This window comes from Equus asinus, chromosome X (assembly GCF_041296235.1).
Source record: "Equus asinus isolate D_3611 breed Donkey chromosome X, EquAss-T2T_v2, whole genome shotgun sequence".
In the NCBI taxonomy this organism is placed as follows: Eukaryota; Metazoa; Chordata; class Mammalia; order Perissodactyla; family Equidae; genus Equus; species Equus asinus.
Genome location: NC_091820.1, coordinates 16693681 through 16714934, shown reverse-complemented (window position 1 = coordinate 16714934; position 21254 = coordinate 16693681). Strand labels below are relative to the sequence as shown.

The 21254-nt window shown below is 38.8% G+C and overlaps 1 protein-coding gene across 7 annotated transcripts in view; it reads right to left on the bottom strand.

Annotated features, from left to right (window-relative positions):
- CNKSR2 (connector enhancer of kinase suppressor of Ras 2) overlaps nucleotides 1-16972 on the bottom strand; it is a 257093-nt gene extending 240121 nt beyond the window's left edge. For 4 of the 7 annotated variants that reach the window (XM_070501997.1, XM_070501999.1, XM_070502002.1 and 1 more), the window contains exon 1: nucleotides 16234-16972. In XM_070501997.1, the coding sequence (XP_070358098.1) occupies nucleotides 16234-16297 (64 nt within the window). In that variant the 5' untranslated portion in view covers nucleotides 16298-16972. The remainder of the gene's footprint in view (nucleotides 1-16233) is intronic. The other 3 variants (XM_070502000.1, XM_070502003.1, XM_070501998.1) reach the window with 2 other exon arrangements.
- Between the last annotated feature and the right edge of the window lie 4282 nt (nucleotides 16973-21254).

Genomic DNA, 21254 nt, shown 5'->3' with positions numbered 1-21254 from the left:
AGCACATTTTCCTTATCCCCATTTTTAGATAAAGAATCCGAGGGCTTGAGAAGTAAAGAGACGAGTTAAAAACACATGACAAATACAGGACAGAATTTAGGTTGGACCACAACTGGAGACTTCCAGTTTCAACTCAATACTGCAGATAATTTATATTGTCTTCTACATACAGGGCTTCCTACTAGATACTATTTGTCCCTTTAATCTTTTTTTATTCATCTGTATGAAATGCAGAGTTGGAAGAAGTAGAGTAGGGCAGTGAATCTTCTGGCATGGCTACAGGTGATAAAGATGTTTTCAGTAGCCTTTGAAAGGCATCATCTGGCATTTTGATTTGGGAAAGCAGAATACTAAATTCATGGCAGCCTACAAGACAGTGGTTACTATACACTGATTACTCTTAATTAACTTCACTGAAGAACTCATGTCCATCTGCACACTGAAAAAGCTTCCAAGTCTACTTCTCACCATCTGTATTTCATAAGTCATGCAAATCACACAATTTGCTTCTAACATTCTGTTTCTAATTATTATAAGACTGTCTAATATTATTGCAATAGCTAGTCATCCTAACTCTGGGTAATTTTGTTATGGAAAGCATTGGAAAGTTGTGAAAACAACTTCAATTTAAATGTTGCCCACCTATATCCAGGGACAGATTCAATCCTGGGATAGATACTGGAGAATCTTGGAAACTCAACCCATCCTTTCCAGTCACATATTCAAAGACAGCTTCAAATCCTTGATATTTAACGTACAATCTACACAGGTTGTTTTTGTAAGAGTTCTTTAAATGCAAAGCATTCTTACCTCACTAAATAAAACAAAACAAAGCAGACAAATGAAACTCTCCATTTTTGTGAGCGTAGCTTAAGAGATAAATACTTTACACAAAAAACAGAAGTATTTCACAGAGAACATATATTAATGCATATCTAGGTTTGTACTCACAGAGCACAAAGTCAGGAAAAGAAAAAGCCATTTAGCAGCAAGCCAGGGAGACACTTCTAAAACATTCACATCAACAGCAGCAGAACTTCGCACTTCCACAGAAGTGGATTAATAACAAAGAATCAGGTAAACTGAAATTGTGATAATCCTAACATTTCAATTTATTGTGGCAAGAAAAAAATACCAGGTTAATGCATTAAATTCCCAGTCACAGTTTTATCTACATAATACCAGAGCCTGTTTGTTCCTTTTAGAATTTTCATACCAGTATAGCAGAAAACAAGGAAGATCTTAACCAAAGATACAGTAATAAAGTATTAAAGCAGTTCTGTTTTGAAAGCTAATATAACTTCTTGGAGATGTGACCAAAGCAGGCCTTAAGTTACAGCCACCCTCATACCCAATCTCAGTTACTAAACACACTATATGACCCCATAATACAATGAAAATAAGGTGTTACATTTAATTACAAAAAAGAAAAATGTTGACTACCTTGCAGAAAAGCAATGAAAAAAGGTTGTTTAGTTATATTCAATTTCAGCATATGTGCCCTAGGCAAATATCTGCCCTAAGTAAATATGCGTGCATATTTATACACACATTTAGATATTCAGCTTAAAATCAATTATTATAAACCACAACATTTATTTGCTCAAAAATTTTCACGCCTTGTTTAACATTCCTACACAGTGTCTGCAGGAAACAGAAACTACAATTAGAAGTGTTGGGAATCAGGTTTTGTTAACAAGGTTTAGAATAGCACACTCTTCTGTCCAAGAGTTTAACTGCAAATCTGTTAGCAGTGAGGTAAAACAAGGAGATGGAGCTAACTTTTGGTGGTCTCCATCCTATCCCATGCACATTCAGTTTCCTTCTCTTAAACACATTTCCTGATTAGCAAAAGGTAAAAAAAAAAAAAAAAAAAAAAAAGCTAATCAAGTAAAAGATTAATTTCAATAGAAGGGAAACCAAATATAACCTTCATTCAAGATAACTATTTTTTCACACATGCAAGTGCAGGAGGTTTACATAGGAGAGAAGAGGGAAGGCAAAGAGGTTCTTGATGCCAGGGCAGGGCCAACGTTGCCTGTTGGGAGCATTTTGAGAATTGTGAGGACTTTGGGGTTATCACAATGATCGGCTTGCGGAATGAGTGCTAGATCAATCGATGCAATAGTCCCACAATGAAGAACTGCCCAAATCCCACGTGACTTTTTTTGGCTGTCTGCATTTGAAACAGCTTTATTATTAGCATTTACAGAGAGGTAAACCAAAGCTATTTCACATGTGAGAAACTGCTTACATGTTGGGATTTACTGAATTTGAAAATAAATTCTAATTTTCTTATTTAAATAAACTTTTTATTTCAGAATAGTTTTAGGTCTAGAGAAAAGTTGCAAAAATAAGTACGGAGTTCCTGTATATTGCTCATCCATATTCTATTATTAACAACTCACATTACTATGATACATTTGTCACAACTCAGGAACCAACACCGGCGTATTGCCATTAACTAAACTCCACACTTCATTTCAATTTCACTAGTTTTTTCCTAATGTGCTTTTTCTGTCCTAGGCCAGGACACCATAAAACAAATAATCATCATGTCTCCTTAGCCTTCTCTGGTCTGTGAGTTTTTCACATTTTCCTTGTTTGTGATGACCTTGACAGTTTTAAGGAGTACTGGTCAGGTATTTTGTAAAATGTCCTTAAATTTGGGTTTGTCTAATGTTCTTTTCACGGCTAGACTAGGGTTATGGGTTTTGCGGAGGAGTGCCACAGAGAAGTGCCATTCTCAACACATCATATTAAGGGTACACGCTATTAACATGACTTCGTACTGATGATGCAAACCCTGATCACCAACGTAGTGTCGCTAGGTTCTCTACTGTAAAGTTGTTTCCCCTTCGCACACTCCATTCTTTAGAAACAAGTCACTAAGTGCAGCCCACAATCAAAGGGCGGGAGTTAAGTGCCACCTCCTTGGAAAGGGAGTATCTACATAAATTATTTGGAATTCTCTGTATGGGAGATTTTTCTCTTTTCTCTCATTTCTTTAATTATTCAGACATTTATTTACATCAGTATGGGTTCATGGATATTTACTTTATACAATAAGTTATAACCCAATATTACTTTTGCTGCTCAAATTGTTCCAGCCTTTTAGTCATTGAGAGCTCTTTCAGAATGGCTCCTAAGTCTTGAGCACTTCCTTACTTTCTGGCACTACATGATGCTCCAGGCTCATTTTCAATATCCCATCACCAACCCTAGAATCTGCCATTTCTCCAAAAAGCTGTTGCTCCTTCCCACATGACTTTAAAATGCTCAACAGGAATTATCAGGATAACGTATCAAATGAATCTGGCCTGTGACTACTTCTCCTAATACTCAGTTTTATTCCAGTGTCTATCAGTTCATCTGCTCTCCCATTCTCTTGTACTTATATGGAATGACTTCTGAACTTACTGCTTCTCTTAAATCCAGATATACTCATTATAAGTAGGCAAAAATATTAGTTTCTTCTAGTATAGTCATATTGAGTACCTACATATAGAACCTTATCTTACTTTATTTTTATAAATTAGTTTTCCTTTTTATTACAATAAGGGCATTACAGTAAATTTTAAAAAATTACATGAGTAGGTAGATTATATTATGCATTAATTTTATTTCAGGAGACATTATATAATGTCTGTTATATAAAGGGGATATTGAGTCCAAAAGGACTGATGTAGGGAAAAAAGAATAAGGTAGACTACAATATGTGGACTTTATTTGGATCCTGATTTAAGTGAAAAAAGTGTAAAAATGTTTATGGTATTTATGAAACTAGAAATTTGAACTGGATATTTAATGATATTAAGGAATAAACTTTGGTGTGATAATAGTGTTGTAGGGTCGAGTATATGTGATATAAATATTTTTAAGTCCTTATTTTTTAGAGATATATACCGGCCTTAATTTTTGATGATCTCATTACTGGTGCATCAGTAAGGAGAAAAATGTTATTAGATCTCTAGATATTTTCTGCCGTATTTATTTTTTCTGTGTGTGTTGGTCACAAATATAAGAATAAGCTGGCAAGGCAGCCTTATTTGAAAAAAAAAATCTCAAAATTAGAAACTATTTTCTTTAAACATTAAATTAGGCACATCTTAAAACTAATACAAATGGAGATCCATGGTATTACCGTATTTAAAAGTCGTTCTCTTACCAGACCACTTATTAACACAGGATGTTAACAATTGTTTCAAGGAAAGTGATGAAATTCTCAAAAAACATTCCCAAACAAAATTAATTTTAATTCATATGGATCTTAAAAGATAATGAGCACTTCAGGAGAGAAAAAGTACTTTACATAATCAAATGGACAATGCTAAGGCAACTTCAAAATAGCTGGCAATTTCCACAGTTCACAGTTGTTTCTTTTAATAATGTCTACTGTCCTGGGTATCATGGTAGCTTTCATAAAAAGTGAGAGACCTCAAATCGTTCTCTCCACAAGCAAAGAACAATTTAAGTTGTTTTCACTTATTTTAAAACTTCTAGTCTAAAGCAAACTCACCTCAATTCTACTAAAGGAAAACAAGGAGAAATAGAAAATATCATCTTTGTGTTTTTATTCTGAACAAATCCTACTTCACATTCCAAAATTCATGCTAGAATATACATTTTAGGTACACATGCAAAACCATGTGCATCGTTTCAAAATATAACACAGATGGAATTGTACCTTTCATTACCGTTTTTACAAGTCCTCAACTGTTCAAACATCTCTAGCTCAACTTGGCCACTCCATATTTTGCACTGATTTCACAATAGTTTTTTGATTGATTATGATTAAATTTTCTCTAGCACTTATGATTCTTTTGTGATTCACTACGCTACCACATCATAATATGAAAAAGAGTTTCCAAACAAACAAATTTGGGGGGAACAATTACCATTTAACAGGTAGGTAAGGGTTTCAAAGTTATAGGAATGTACTGAATAAAGTCTGCTGTTCAAATAAACACTAATGAAATGCAGATAACAATGCTAACCACTGCTAAGTAAATCTGAACAACAAAATGTAACAGAAGCCATTATTTCTAGTAAACTGTAAAGCTGCTTAGGAACATCTATTATCAGGCACTATGCACTTTTATTAACAATCCTTTGAGAGCAAAACATCTCAGTGCTCGGTTGGTAGGAGCAGTAGCCTTTTAAAGTAGATCTTTTGCCTAAATCTAGACTCAGCAGAGGAGAGCATCAAACTCCTGGGGTTCACGTCAAAACAAGAAAGATGTCACCAAGACTACAGTTATATGTGGCATCTTTGTCACTGGCTAAAGTCCTATTCTGAGTAGAAACTCTTCACCACAAATATGCACAGACACAGACACTCCTCTAGAGGCCAAAAGGACTCAAGAACCATAGCCCACCTTACCACACATTAGAGATAGAGAACGTAGGTCTGATGGACAGGACATTCAAATCTTGGAAAGTATTCCCAGGATTCCTTTCATGTCACATCTACCTCTGGTAGAAAGGCAAGGTGGAAAGATTATATATTTTGGAACCAATTCTATTTAAATTCTGCTTGTTCCACTTTACATTTATTCATTCTTCAAAATATTTCTTGAACACCTACCTGCTCAAAAAATATTTGGGTATATAGGACAAGCCATTCAACGTTTCTAAGCAAAAATTTCTTCATCTGTGAAATAGGGATAATTTCAACATTTCGGGGCTAGGATAGGCATAAGATAATGCAGGGAAAGCACCTCGCACAGCACATGGTATGTAGTCAGTAGTCAATAAATATGATCTATTATTACTAGTTCTGCCTCTGAAGACTGCCAAAAGAATGCAACCTCTTCCTTTAAAAAAAAGCTGACATTTATCGTGCACTTACTAGGTACTAGGCATCATCTTAAGCAAAGCACAACCCTCTAAGGTAGGTAATATTATCACCCCTATTTTACAAAAATGAGAAAACCTGGCAAGTTACTTAAACTCTCCCTCATTAAGATCACACAGCTAGGAAGTAATAGAGCCTGGATATAATTAACCCAGGCATCTGATTCCAAAGTGCTCTTTACTATATACCACATGGTGACAATTTTTGAAGAGCAGAAAATTCAAGAAATTTTTTAAAAGTCAAGTCCAAAGTTAATTATGTACAAACTGAACTGCATCCTTCACCCACGAAAGTATAAATTCAATCCAGTAGGGGGAAAAAAGAGTTGACGTCCCACCTAATTTCATCGCTGAACAGCTATACAATCTCTGTTGAGCTGCTCAACTTCTCCGTACTTTACCTATAAAAGGGTATTCCTAACTGTCTCTCATCTCACTTTCAAGGATTACTAATAATAATAGAAGCGAAGTGCATGAGATCTGTCTAACTTGGGAGAATGAGGGTCCAAATCAAGCTATGTTATAGAATGTTTGTAAAAATAGTCCAAAAAATCAAAAACCATGATTCCAAGTATGCAGAAATTCGAACTGAAAACACAACTCACTTCTAGCTAGCACATTTTCAGTAAGGAAATGGCTCCCAGCAAAGTATGGCACTTGAAAACACTGTATCCTCCTGGGTCAAACAATTTCTTTCCAATCTATTTACATTGTTAGATTGATCAGTAAACCCTTCCTTCACATATTAAAAGTGAACTTCAACAGCAGTCCCCTGAAATTATCACAAATCTCAAATAAAGAGGATCTGAATTAACATGTTTTTACCATAAGTATACTTAAAGCATTACCTCAAAGGACCAGAAAGAAAAGTTATCTAGCCCTAAATATTCCATAGAATGAGCTTCTCTGCATGTGACAATACAACATCAAACTGAAAGCCTCTAGTCTGACAGCTGGAGGGCAAGGGAGCAGCCTTCTAGATAAGGAAACCTCCTGCCATTGATTTAATCAATACTGGTGCCAATGAGACTGCCACAAAACTCACCTGGGCCCCAACATGGAGGGAAATGGGGAAGGAGTACCTACCTAACCCTGCCATCCGCATTGGCTCTACACCACATTGGACTTGGTCTCCACGTGGGCTCCAGCAGGCAGGGAGGAAAACTAGCAACTGGACTGACTACATGTCTGTTTTGAGCACCGTCAGCAAAAACTCTACAACACTTTCTCTTTTATATGTTTTTAATAGCCCAGGGGCTTGTTTTGAAAGCCAAAACATAAATGAATTATACAAAATTAAAATGTGAATTTTCTGCTCAGCCACGAAAAAAAATAAAAATCACAAGTCCCCAGGATTATGAAACATTGTGAAAATAATGTGGATGGTTGGGGGAAAAAAAAGGGTATGAAATAAATTCCCATATACACATATAAAACATACCAAAATTATAAAAAGAATTCAACTAATATTGTTAAAATTAATTATTCAGCTAATTACTTAAGGCTATAGTATTTCAAAGGTTTTTATTAATAAATTATATTATAAGTCTAACAACTTGCTAGAAAATAGATCCTTTCATAATCTTTCATAAACAAGTTGAAAAAAGTAAAATCCAGGATCTAAGCCAGGCTTCCATTGATTTATTGTAGATATTACTTCAAAAAACATGTTGCAAGCCCATTTTAAAAATAGCAGATGTAGCTGAAACAAAATAAAAAGTTCAAACAAACAAATAAAAGGATATTGGGCAACACTTTAAAAGCAACTAACAATGTGGTTTCTTCTTATCTATCATCTTATCAGATGACTATCCAAGCTACCTAATAAGACTAATTTCCAAGAACATTAATGTCAAGTAAATATAAAACAGACAATCATGCTATATTTGATACTAGTTATGTAACAAGGTTTTTATCACGGCAAACTATAACATGTTAATGCCATTGTGAGTTTTGGTTTATTTAATAAATCTTGGTTTTTAAAACAATTTTATGTTGCGACAAAATATTCAATAGATGAACACAGAAAACTAAAACAGCAGTTACTGTACTTTAGTAAAATTTAAAATTCAATGAATTTATGCAAATACTCACAACCCTTTCTTTCCTGAAACTGCAAGAGTGAAATTAAGATAATGAAAACTTCTATTAGAATTAATGATTGTAATTTAAATTGAAATCAAACAAGAAATTAAATACATCTTTAAGTTTAAAAAATTCTATCTTGTTGAATAGTTATTTGTAATTCAAATCAGGGCACAATTGCAACCCATTGTTTTTCAGTACTAGCTAGAACATTTAAGCCTGAAGGTGTTTTACTAAGAGTTAACAGACTGTAATACCTATGTGAAGGTCTCAAAAATTTTACTTATTCTGATTTATATTTTAACCATTCTAAATTTGGGGGAAGGGGAATGCTTTATCAGAAAAATCTCTATAATATGCCTAATAGTGATTATACAGTAGCATGTAACTCACAAAACTTCATGAGACACCTGTACTCAACAAGTTATTTTTTACAATAACTCCATGCAGGTTCTTAACGACTGCCCTTCAAAAATTAATCCAAATAAATTTATATTTAGTTTAAAAAATTAAAATTCCTTTTCCAAAATCAGAGGGAGGGATGAAAAATTATATAAGAAATGAGGATTTACGATGCATCTTTAAATATCTTAATTTTATTCCTATTAATAAAAATGTAGGGGTCAGGCCTGTGGCCACGCGGTTAAAGTTCTACGTGCTCTGCTTCTGTGGCCCGGATTCGCAGGTTCAGATCCCAGGCATGGACATACTCCACTCATCAGCCATGCTGTGGAGGCATCCCACATACAAAAAATAGAGGAAGATTGGCACAGATGTTAGCTCAGGGCTAATCTTCTTCAAGCGGAAAAAAGGGGAGGATTGGCAAAGGATATTAGCTCAGGGCTAATCTTCTTCACCAAAAAAAGAAAGTAAATACAACATTAAATATAATAAAGAAGATAATGGTCTCATTAATCTAAAGGACTGTTTTTCCATTTTATCCTCCAAATTAACAAATAAAGAATTTTTCCCTCTCACAACAGAAAAAAACATTTTAATTTCTCATATGACCTTTTTTTTACTTTTAAGAGAACAAGGCATTTTATAAATTTCACTCTACCATGCGTTTCAAAATAAAGTTCTTTTAAAAACACCAAAATGAAGAAACAACTAGAAAATTTAAATGAAAGAAAATAAATGCTTAAGAAAAAGGATAGGTTTTAATTTTTAAAGTAACTTTTGCCTATTGTGTTGGCCTGTTAAGTGACATTAGCAAATAATATTTATAGTATATTTATAATATTTATAGCATAAACATAGAAGTGTTATGGATTCATTGACATTATTAATATTTCTTAACAAAATGAATCTAAACCATGATTTAGGTCACTGAATTGGCTAGAGCAACACAACTATGAAAAATGGATAAAGCAACTCCACTTCCACTGTATTCTGGCACACAATATACAACTTGGCACTGAGGTAGCCATTAGAGCTTTATAAGGGACTTTACATACATTGTCATTTAGGAAAGCAGATTTGCTGACAGACCAATAATCTGTGAATAACTATTTCTTCTCTCAACAAGTATTTCCTGAGCGCCTACTTTTCAGCAGATACCTTCGTATGCCTTGTTATGCAAAAAAGATGGCCTCTCTGCCCTCATCAAATAACCATACAAATTAACGTAAAAATAAAACTGGCAAATGGGACAAAGAAGTATACAAGGTAGCAGAAGAGCGCATAACTGAGGATCTGATGTCATCTGAGGAATCAGGAAGGCTTTTCCTCGGTGGAGGAGAGGAGGCTTGAGATCGGAAGGGTGAGTAGGAGTTAACTGGGTGAAGCAAAGAGGTCAGGGAGAACACATTAAGTACAAAGGTCCAGTGCCGGGCAACCAGAGCCTAAAGAAGGCCAGTGTAGCTAGTGCTAGGAATGAGGCTTACCTCGCAGGCAACAGCCGAATCTTCAAGGGTCTTAATGGCCATTTTAAGGACTTTGATCTTTATCCTAAAAACAGTGAGAAGCCATTGAATTTTTTAAGTTGTTGGGGGTGAGAAGTGAAAGGATAGGATCAGATGAGAATCACTATCAAGAAGTTCATCCTCACTACAAGTTTATGGATCAAACAAAGTAAGATGCTATAATTATCATGACCTTGATTGAAAAGATAACATTTTGTACCCTGCAAAAGGAGAAAAAGAGGAAGCAGAGTACATTAATTTTACCTTTTCTAAACCCAACCACCACTTCTCAAACTTTTCCACTGATGTATCCATAATTGCTGAATGGAGCGTACTCATAACCCTGGGAGGTCTGGGAAAGGCAGCTTTCACAGCCTGCTGCAAGCCTAAAATTCCTGTTAAGCCTCTGGTCTCATCTTAAAAATCATGCCAATTTTGCTTTCTACACCATGAATATAATATCTAAGTTTGTATTAATATAAAAATGTTTTAAAATACTTAGCAAAAATTAACTCTTCGGCTTCTTTTGATCATTTGGCTTCCACAGCCACAGAAATGTACCATTTTAGGGAGCACAGGCTTATGCTATGCATGAAAACTGTGAATTCACTCACTGAATGTTATTCAACACAATGATCCTGTATTGAAGACTATATTTGCTGTTCTTTAGCCAGACACTAAACCATGACAAAGTGATAAAAAATAAAAAGCTTTAGACTCCATTTTTTTTCAAATTACTTACCCTCCCTCCCCCTCTCCCTTTTAAATTAGTACAGATGATCCATCCTTCGAGTACCCTTTATGGAAGCTAATTTTTCATCTTTCACAATAAGCCTTATGTGTGAGGTGCTGTGGGGAAGTCTTATAGAAAGCTAAAAGTCATTAAGAACAAATTAAATCCTAATGTGAGGTCACTCTGCTATAAATGAAACTGATAATTTATCACTGCTCTAAGTTCAACATCAATATTTAAAACCTTATCTTCATTCTTCATATAAGAATTTGGATCAGTAAAATTCTAAATATCCAACGACATAATGTTAATGATGTAATTAATCTTCAAAATAACTCATTTTAACATTATTTCCAAATTATTCCTGAGAAACAGATTTGAAACAGCTGTACCAATTCAATACACATTCTTTGTGGGCTTATTTTTGGCAGCCAAAGTTTTATAATGCGGTATTTATTTAAACTCAGGACACGATGAGAGTTTTATTGCCTTTGTGAAATGCAGATTTGTTCTTGTACTCTTGTGCCACCTACTCACGGCCCCTCCCTCACTTTCCCTCTACTGCCCACCTCGCTCTTTCAACCTGACAAACCTAGACACAACCCTTCTGGCTAAGCATCCCATCTCAACTCTAGAGTCTCTTGCTGTGCCTCTACATTTAGAATACATCCCTTCTAGAATATGCCTTAATTAAACAAATTGTTTAGTTGCTAAAACCCCACCTTCCCCATGGATTTCCGCCTGACTTACTATCTTTCCATTGGTGCTTGAAAACATAATGCAAACTTTTAAAAAATTTACCAAATGTACTACTTCGTACTTGTGTCTGTCAAGGCATAGGTTTGTCAATACACTAATATCCCTTAGAGAGACTTAATCTCCCCAAAGCAGAGAAGAATTTATTTAAAACAATCCATGAAAGCACCTTCCATGCAGAAGTACTACTGAGTAAATAATATCTAAGGACCAGAATGCCTCTACATAAGTACACTCTTTCTTCCTAAACTGCGCTAAATCATGAGTGTTACCTTGGAGAGCAAACGTTAATGACATTATAAATAAAATGATGTTTCCTGTCATCTAAACTCTAAATATCAAAAAGGTAAATTTCTTCTTTGTGTAAAATGACAAGGCTGCTTGTTTTAAAAACATCAAATCCAAAGTAGGTGACTGTTGGTGATTAGTGACATTGCAATTGAGGAAAAAGATTAAATTTTCAAAAATTTAGGACCAATTTGATCATTTAACATATTTTTTTTTCCTTTGGTGCATACTTCTCACGTTCTGCCAGAAAATTATGTCCAATCTTTCCCTCAAGACAGTTTAACTCAAAATTTTGACATTTTCCTTCATCTAATTAAGATAAATTTCAACCTCGGCTCTGGGTCCTGTGAGGGGGAAAAAATTACTGAAGAGCATCGTACCTGTGAAAACCTCTTAACATTATCAGATACATTCTCCTTTACAGTCTTTAACTTTTATACTAAATAGATGTTATTTCATCACTGCATTTTCCTCTTTTGTAGGGCTATAAGCAAAATGTTGATTTTATCTTTGTTTTTTATACCTAAAATAATGTATTTCATTTTCCATCCTCAAGATGGCTGAGTCATCAGGACAGAAATTAGAAGTCAGTGAATGCTTCTTAAAGAAAATGGTTTATAATAAACAGGAGAGAGCAGAGCAGTTAATTGAGGGATGGTTTGAGAAGAGGCTATCTTAAAAATTTAGATTATTTTAGGAATCATAATAATACAAGAGTGGATGGAGCTAAGTCATAGAGATCATAAGAGAAGACCAGCAAAGTGGGGCCTATTGGTTGACTCTGAAAACAATATTCCATTTTATTCGATCCAGAAAGGGATTAAAGATCATTGGAAAAATGTCATGAAGGGAGCTGGTCCTGGAAAATAACTTTATCTTAGTCATGTGGATATTTTGATACAGCTTCAAAGTGTGAGAAGAAAACTGGAATTATTGGGTGTGACACAGACAAGGTAAATCAATAATAAAATTAATAATAGGGGCCTAAAGTGTTCAGAGGTTTTTGCTATATTTCAGTGAGGAAAAAAGTAGACTGAAACAACTGCAGACTATGAAATACTTCCAGGCCCTGCAGGTGAACAGATAAGAGCTGAAAAATAATGTATTTTAGAGTTATACACTGAGCAAAAATTAGAAACAGTTATTGGCCTACTTTTCTTCCTATAGCTTTTTCCAGTAACTGCTTTGCTTTTCTTTACTATAAAAAGGTTGACATTTTAAAATTTTGTCAAAACTACAAGAGTACTCAATGCAATTTCCAATTGAAAAAGGTTAGTTTCAAATGCTAAATGATCAGTATTTGATTTTCTCAAAAGATATTTTTATAATATTAATTTTTAAAATTATTTTTGAAGGTCTATAAGATATTTCCAAATAGGCTGAAGTACTATCAAGATAATCTGGGATATAACTGTGTATTTTACTGATTCATGAGGAATTCATATATTTACTGGAACTAACACTGACACTGGGACACATCAAATTTTTATTGAAAATTCAGTGAGTTTCAGATTTTACAAATAGTGGAGTGGGGGGGTAAGCAAATAAAAAAATTGCAAGTTTTCCCTTATATCTTTACTAGTAATTAATACATAAATTTAAAATATGTCTCCTCCAAATATATTTTAATAAAAAGTAATAGATCAAAATGAATTGCAATGTATAAATGGTCCTTCATAAATAATCTTGAATATGTGCTACCAAAGCTTAATAATCTTGTCAGCCTGTTTTTTTTCTTTTTTCCTTCATATCCCTTTCTGCTGAGTTTCTATACCACTTCTATAAATTGTCAAGAAGCATAAATATATGGCCATGCTATTCTTACATGCTTACTGGTTCCTTTTCTGTTTAGTGAAGAGAAAAATACCCTAGAAAGAGCATAAAGCATGTACCTTACTAAATAGAGCGTTAACTACTTATCACTGTGACTAGCTGAAAACATATGCTATCTGCTTTAAATGTTAAAGATGATAAAACTGTCACATTAGGAGCATGCTTTGAAAAACTCCCACAGTGCTGCAGTTGTTCAAAAGTCCTGTTCATTATTTGGTACTGCCTTTAGAACACTATACATTATACAATGCTAAATCAGGTTTAGCCATTCCAAAGCTACATCCTAAATTAGCCGACTTTTAAACATTACTGAATCTGAGGAAAGGGTGAAAAGTATTTTTTATATGTGTTTTGTAAAGTTTATTTGGAGAAAAGGGTAGGCAGGGAAAATTAATTAAGGTAGCAAGAGAAAGTTACAAGTTGAGGAAATGTTCGTTTCATCCAATTATTTTTTTAAATCTTATTTTCTGATAATATCTCAAGTCAAGTTTATACGAAGATTATGGAAATTTCATCAGTAGGCAGTTTGGGACTTGAAGTATACAGATAATGACATCAATTATTCTCTTCCAGTCTAATGTGTACAAAGATACACAAATTCTATTTTGGCTACCTCGCTGATCTGTTCAAATAGCTCTAAAATGCATCACCAACAGGTATGAAAATAAGTTATTCAACTTAAAGATAACAATAATTTAAAATCATAGCTAACGATGTTAGCCCAACTTTAAAGAAGCTGCATTTTAGGCTGGAGAGATTTCTGAAGGACTAGTGTACTGGAAAACTAACAACGTGTGTCAGAATACGTGCATCATATGTTCCACTTGCTTCAGTGGACCTAAACTGTAGAGAGGGGGGAAACTGCAAGAATGTACTGGGAGGGTGGGAGGTGAAGAAGATGGAGTATGCAGCACTCACTACAAGCATCATGGGAACTTGTAAGAGGTAGTCTCTGAAGGTAATTCGACTCCCATTGAGCCAAGAGAGCTTTTCTTTGAGCATTTCAGTAACAGACTCAAACTAAAGTAATCTTTTAGGCAAATTCAAAAAGAAAGGGTTTTAATTGAGCATTCTTGCTTCTTGCATATACCCTGGCTCTTTCTTTTATGACTGAGAAATGGAGAAGACAGATGTTTGTCTGTTATCTGACAGTCTAAGGGGAGGAACCGGTGGGAACCTAGGAAAGTAGAATTTCAATAGTAAATATGAGAAGAGAAGAAGAAAAAGAAAAGATGAGCCACTGCAGGACTTTGTCTTAGTCATGGCACCCATGGCACCTTAGCACAATGTATCGCACACGGGGGCAGTCGATAAATAATGAATTCGAGTTAATTCAATACACTCATTTGTACTGTGCTTTGTACTTACAAAGCACTTTCCACATATTAGAAAAGAAAAACGAAGTAAATGAAGAATAAAGGGGCAAGTAACGGAATAAAAGAAAAGCAAATGGATAGAGGAAAACCCACAAGAATAAGCAAGAGGCCAAAAAGATTCGGGGAAAAAAGGAAAAAGAAACTGAGTTTCTCCCTGTCGTTCTCAATCACTTCCTCGACCCCACCTTTCGTTCTGAAGTACCTGAGCTTAGAAACTCTGCCTGCTATGCAAACCCTAGGAAAGGGTTCCCTCATCTTCGGAACGGGCATTTTCACAAATAAGCCTTTGGTGCCTGACTAATCTAGCTAGAGTTTTGTGCCTAGGAATAACCATAAGCAAAGATTTAACATTTCCCAAGTGTGGCCAGGAATCCTTTATTCCATCCCATCCATCCCGTCAGCATTCCCAAAATCTAAGGAATCTTGGGGATTTGGTGGGGGGAGGCAGTGGCAGTGAGGAGGGGGGGTCCTCTACAGGCCCCTTAACTCAGACAACAGAGGGAGATAGTGAGGCAGGAAAGCCCAGGGACTAGAGAAAAAGCCCACGTTTGCGACTAGGAGGGCGAGTGTCGATAAGTATGGTTACTAGAAATTGCCAGAGAAAAAAAGGGGAGAGCCTTCAAGATGGAAGAAATGAGGGGGCGCTTGAATGCGCATCACCTTGCACCTGGGGTCGAGCCCCCACTAAAAAGCCGTGAGGTCCAAAGCCTCAACTGGCCAACAGAGGAGGAGGCAAAGGACGCGGGGGATGCGCAGGAGGGACCCACGGATACCAGTGCGGATGCTGTCCCAGAGGAAGCATGTTTTCCTCTCCCTCAAAGTAGCGCATCTCTCAAGCATCCTCAGCCCAACCCGGGGGAAAGGGGGAGCTCCACGGTTCCAAACCCGGGCTGCCGCGTCCTGACCCCATTATGCGGGCTTAAAAGTTGACCGGAGAGTTGGCGCTGAAAAAGGCACCTAGCAGGGGCGGCTGCCGAAGGGGCGTCAGGTTTCCCGGGAACAAAGGGGCCCGGGAAGAGGCAACCAGCGGAGCAGGTCCCTGGGGGTTCCTCCCTGAGGAGAGAGACAAGGGTCGCCACGTCCTCCAGGCCTGGGGGCGCCGAGGGCAGCCAGGAGCCGGCAAGATGCGCCAGGATTCCGTCCCCCGGCTTCCAGCCTCCTATCGGGTCGCGCCGGCCGCCCCCCGCGCTCTCCGCGCCCCTCTCCGGCGGGGGAGCCACCGGCTGGGGACAATAGGAGACCGGGATCCCGAGGCCCTGCCAGCCCCGGAGGACCCCCGCCACTCCACGATCGGCCAGCAGAAGCCCCGAGGGCGGGCTCGGCCGCGGCAGGCGCCCCTTCCCCGCTGCGCGCCGGGACCCTGCGCCCCGGGCCGCCTCGCCCTGCGCACCGCAGACATTACCTTTCATCCAGTCCACTACTTGACTCGGAGACCATTTGCTCACTGGTTCCATGATCAGAGCCATGGGCACCGGGTCGGTTCCGCGCGGGTCGCGGAGCTCAGACACAAAACGAACTCAGCAGCCCGATCCGCCCTCAGGTGGGGTCCCTCGCGGGCGCTGCCTCGCGGGCGGGCGGCACGGAGAAGGCGGCTTTTGTGTGTCGGGTCCCGCGGTTGCAATGTCTCTTAGCAAAGAGCGGGCAGCGGCGGTGGGAGCGGCGAGCAGCAGGGAAACGCCGCGGGGTCGCGGCTCCGCGCCGGCTCTGCTTGGTCCCCGCTGGGGCGGCGGCGGCTGCTGCTGCTGCTCCGCCGCTCCGCTCGGGTCTCCGTCCCTCCGGGCTTTCAGTTCATGGCTTGTGCTGCCGAGGGTCGCGGCGCCAAGCGAAGGAGCCACCGCAGCACGCCCGCAACCAACTTGCCCGCTCGCCTCGCGCGCGGGAGTGGAGCCCCCAGCACGACAAGCTGCACGGCGGAAATGACGAGGGGCCTCCTGCCACCCAAAATATCTCTCCGCAGCCCTCGGGTGTGGGGCGCGCGCGCCACGAGCCCCCCGCCCGCTTGCTCGCTGTCGCGCGGTCCCGCCCCCGGGACCGACGGCAGGCGCGCGAGGCGCGTGCGCGCGCCAGCACGAGGCCCGAGGCCGGGGTCTGCGAGTCAGGCAGGCAGGTGCGGACGGCGCGCCGCCTCGAGTTCCCGCCCCGCCGGCCGCCCCGGGACAGAGGCGCGCGAGGAGCGCGTGCGCAGCTGCGGCGGCGGCGGCGCGAGCCCCGGCCTCGGGTCAGTCAGTCAGGTGCTGGCGGCGGGAACGCGGCTCGCAAGGGCTTCCCGGCGGCCGTGGCGGGCCTGGCCGGGCCGCCCACCAGTTGATCGCCGACTGCCGAGGCTGCTGAGGAGGTACCTGCGTCCCGGCCGCCGAGGGGAGGGGGACACCCCGAGCGCGGGCTTCCAGCGGGAGCCCGGGCTGTCCTCGTTGCCGCCCTCCCCGCTGCTGAGTGGGCCCCCGAGGTGATTCCCGAGCCCCGCGCTCGCCGCGGAGACGGAGGCGTGGAACGGCGCGGACCGGCACGGGCGCCGCCAGCAGGAACGCCGCGAGCACGAGGCGGGGGCCGGGCGGTCGGCCGCCCCCGGTGCTGCCCCGGGCCCGACAGTCAGACGCGGGGCCCCGAAGCCGCGGGCGCCGGTCCGGGAGCTCCCGAGGCGGCTTCGGCCCCACGTGCCTCCTCGAGGGCTGTGCGGGGTTTGGTCTCTGCTAGAGGATGGCCTTTTGTTTCCAGCTGTTCTTATGTAAGAGCTGAAGGGGAACCCTGGGATTTAAAATGTGACAAATTGTAAGCAACATGATTCTTCAAAACTCACGTTCTGCAGACATCTTAGCCAGGCTACTACGCAACCCGGAGTGAAAGACGGTTTGCCTGATGAGGCTTCGCTTTAAACGACAAATAATCCTCGAAAGTGTAGATGCAAACTCTCTACCACCATTATAGATGATTTCTCTTCGTCATTCCTCAATAGCTCCATTGAGTAAAAAAGAAACTCATTTTATTTCTATAACCATTTCAGTAACGTCAATACGTTCTGCTAGTTCCTGCAGTAACCCGTTTTCTTTAACTCCGTAGAATGAGATGCAGAACTGCCACTCTTCTCAACTGACTTGAGTTGACGTCGGGCCCCCCCCCCCCCACACACACAAGAGCTGACACCGCAGTAGTTGAAATATTTTGATGTTTTCAGGCTAGTGATACAAACCAAGTCAAACTTCAGATGGCCTGTCTGTAGGCTTGTTTATGTTTCTAATAATACAAACTTAAAAATATGTGGGGATTTTTGGAAAGAAACTTAGAAGATAGTGTATGCTCAGAGGATACATGTATAGCACCTTCATTTCATAATCCAGGTCATGGTTGTGATTTACAATTTTCTCTTGGATAACCAGGTGTGAAAAGTATTGTATTTTGGAGTGCTTTCATCATCAATATTTCTAGAAAAGATCATTTCCGGCATCAGACGTTTATAAGAGTAGCTTTATGTTCAGAAACATAATGGAATGGATGCGTTGTGAATCACTAGAGGTTACAGTCATAGGGAGATGTTAAAAGCAATTTTTTCAAAATAATGCTGCTAATAATAATAAACATTTGTTGAACACTGTGCTAAGTACTTTACGTACATTTTATCCTCAAAACGGCTCCATCATTAGCCACATTTTACAGATGAGAAAACCGTGGTTAATACATTCACTTCCCATCCCCAGAGCCTATTACACTTAGTTCAACAAATGCTGAATAAATTAATGAATAAGTCTTAAAGAGGTTAAGTAATTTGTCTGAGGTCATGATGCATGATTGTAATAACCAAGTTAAGGTGATTCAAGAATATGAGCTTTTAAAACTAGTAAGAAGGTTTATATCAATGTCACAACATGAACAATACTTTGGAAGGGGAAGATCCATTAAATGTTTACTGAATATGTCTCATCAGAAAGTTACCTACAAAGGAGTCTGAGAGTCACCATGAGTGTTCCTGATCGGTACCTAACCAGCAACTGTGAGAACGTAGGAAGTGGTCAAATTTGGCTGAAACACCAAACTGCATATCCTGACTTGACTTGCATGATAAGCAACCAGACTATACATCATATTGCAAGTAAGTTTAAAGTGAGATATTGTTTGCATAATGAATGGAATATCAATCAAAACAAATGCCAAAGACCAGGATGCAGTAAAAATAAAGAGAGAATGCATTTCATGAAAAGACCAGTGCCAAAGAAGTTAGAGAAAAAGATCCTGGAGAAAGGATTTTGAGGAAGACCCTACATCAGAATTAAATTGTACATGTTCTCCTCTTATTTTTGTTACAGTAAGGAATTGTTTAAATCTAATCACCTGAGATAACTATAAAAAAATAATTCTAAGAACTAAGAATGAGCCATAATGGGAATGTGGAGTTATACTATCTAAGAGAGTTCACCAAGGCTTTAGATATTTGTCCTAAGTCCTCCTTGAGATTTCCCCTACAAAACAAAAAATCAAAAATTTGCCTTTAGTTTTGGCATTATAATAGGCATTATTTCATTTAATTCGTTCAGAACATAACTAGCTTTTCACTCAAATATTCTTCATTTGAGGAAAAGAAAAATAAAAGAATTAAATCATCATTGCTTTCACTCTTACTCTTCATTCCAGATGACTCGGCTAAATTTTTCCTGCATTTTTTTTTTTTAAAGATTGGCACCTGAGCTAACAACTGTTGCCAATCTTCTTTTCTTTCTTTTGCTTTTTTCTCCCCAAATCCCCCCAGTACATAGTCGTATATTTTAGTCGTGAGTCCTTCTAGCTGTGGCATGTGGGATGCCGCCTCAACATGGCCTGATGAGCGGTGCCATGTCCGTGCCCAGGATCCGAACTGTGGAAACCCTGGGCCACCGAAGTGGAGTGTGCGAACTTAACCACTCGGCCACGGGGCTAGCCCCATTCCTGAATTTTTCTTCTCACAACTTTTCAAATAAACTAGCTTTTATATTCTTTTGCCTATTCAAAATGTTAATGTCTTGCCCCAATTTTGTAAGTATAGTACTATAATATGATTATATACAATCTTTGGCAGCTTAATTTTGCCTTCTCTTAATGCACAATACAATCTCAAAGATTAGGGGGAAAGGTATGTTGTCATAAAATACATATGAAAACATAATGCACTAAATGAAGTGATGTCACACATACTTCAACAGTCTAGATATAAAACCCAAACTGATTATTTGGGGGCAGACTTGGATTCTTTTTGGAAGCAGGCAGAGGAGAAATATTAATTAATTGGAGACAAAATTTGTGAGATATATGCAACCATATCAAAATAAGTTACTTTAAATCCTTTTAATCCAATTGTTAGTTTTGTCTTTTTTTTTCTCCTTCTAGATTTCAATAAAAAATTAAAATCTCTTGACCAAAATATTTTCAGTTTAGATTTTGTAGTATAAGTGAGTCTAAGTACTTCAGATATGGAATTTACAAAGGTCGTCTGACTGGATCTAGGTGCTCAATGGATCTGACGTAGGGATTGGGGCAGATAAAGAGGGAGCCCTCCACTGGAAGAAGGACCTTCAAGTCTTTGTCTCTTTGGAGCCAAAGACAGGAGTAAATAATATGAATGTTTCTTCTGGAGCTACACACTGAGTATCTCAAACCTCTACGTTTTCCAACCTAGGTTATTTTATAAGGGGCCTTAATCTTCAATCTTCTTTTCCCATTTCTTTTGCTATACAAAGCTTGTTCTGCTTCAGACCTCAGACTTGCCATGCAAGACATATTTTAATGTTTTTTAGTTATTTAACATTTAGAAAAAATGTCTTGCAGAGCCCTTTCTGATGATTTTCCCAGTTTGCTTATAGTTTTTGCTATGACTGTTTAATTTTTAGATTTCTTGCTTTTTTAATGAGTAGTATTTTATTATAGATTATTTTTTCTCTTTCATTTTTGAATGATTAGTGAGAAGTGACAACAGAGAGAACAGTCATGATGGTAGTCCATGTCCTAAAATAGAGGAAAGGATAGGAGCCCTCTTTTTTCCACTTAGTTCTGCCCAGACCTTTTCTATAATTTCAAAAGCAGGTGTTCTATAGGTTGTGTATACCTTGATCAGAAAAATTAGCCAGGCAATTCTGATAAGACTAGTAATAATAAAACACAAATTATTCTCAACACCAAAATATTAAACTTGCTCCAGAGAAAGCTCAGCAAAATTTTTGGAACAATATTTTTATTTTCTTGCAGTGTAGTTCAACTAAGAGCTATGAATAAAGAACCAAAGCTTCTGATGTATCCAACCGCCAGATAGCAATCTCAACATGCCTCCAATAGTCAGAGAAGCAAGTAGGAAGAGACCTTTAACTACACATGGGCCTTCAACGTGCTGCCCTGGGCCAAACCTACCTTTAGCTTTTTAGGGAGAAGTACCCAGAGTGCAGAATTAAATTAGTAGAATTCTTT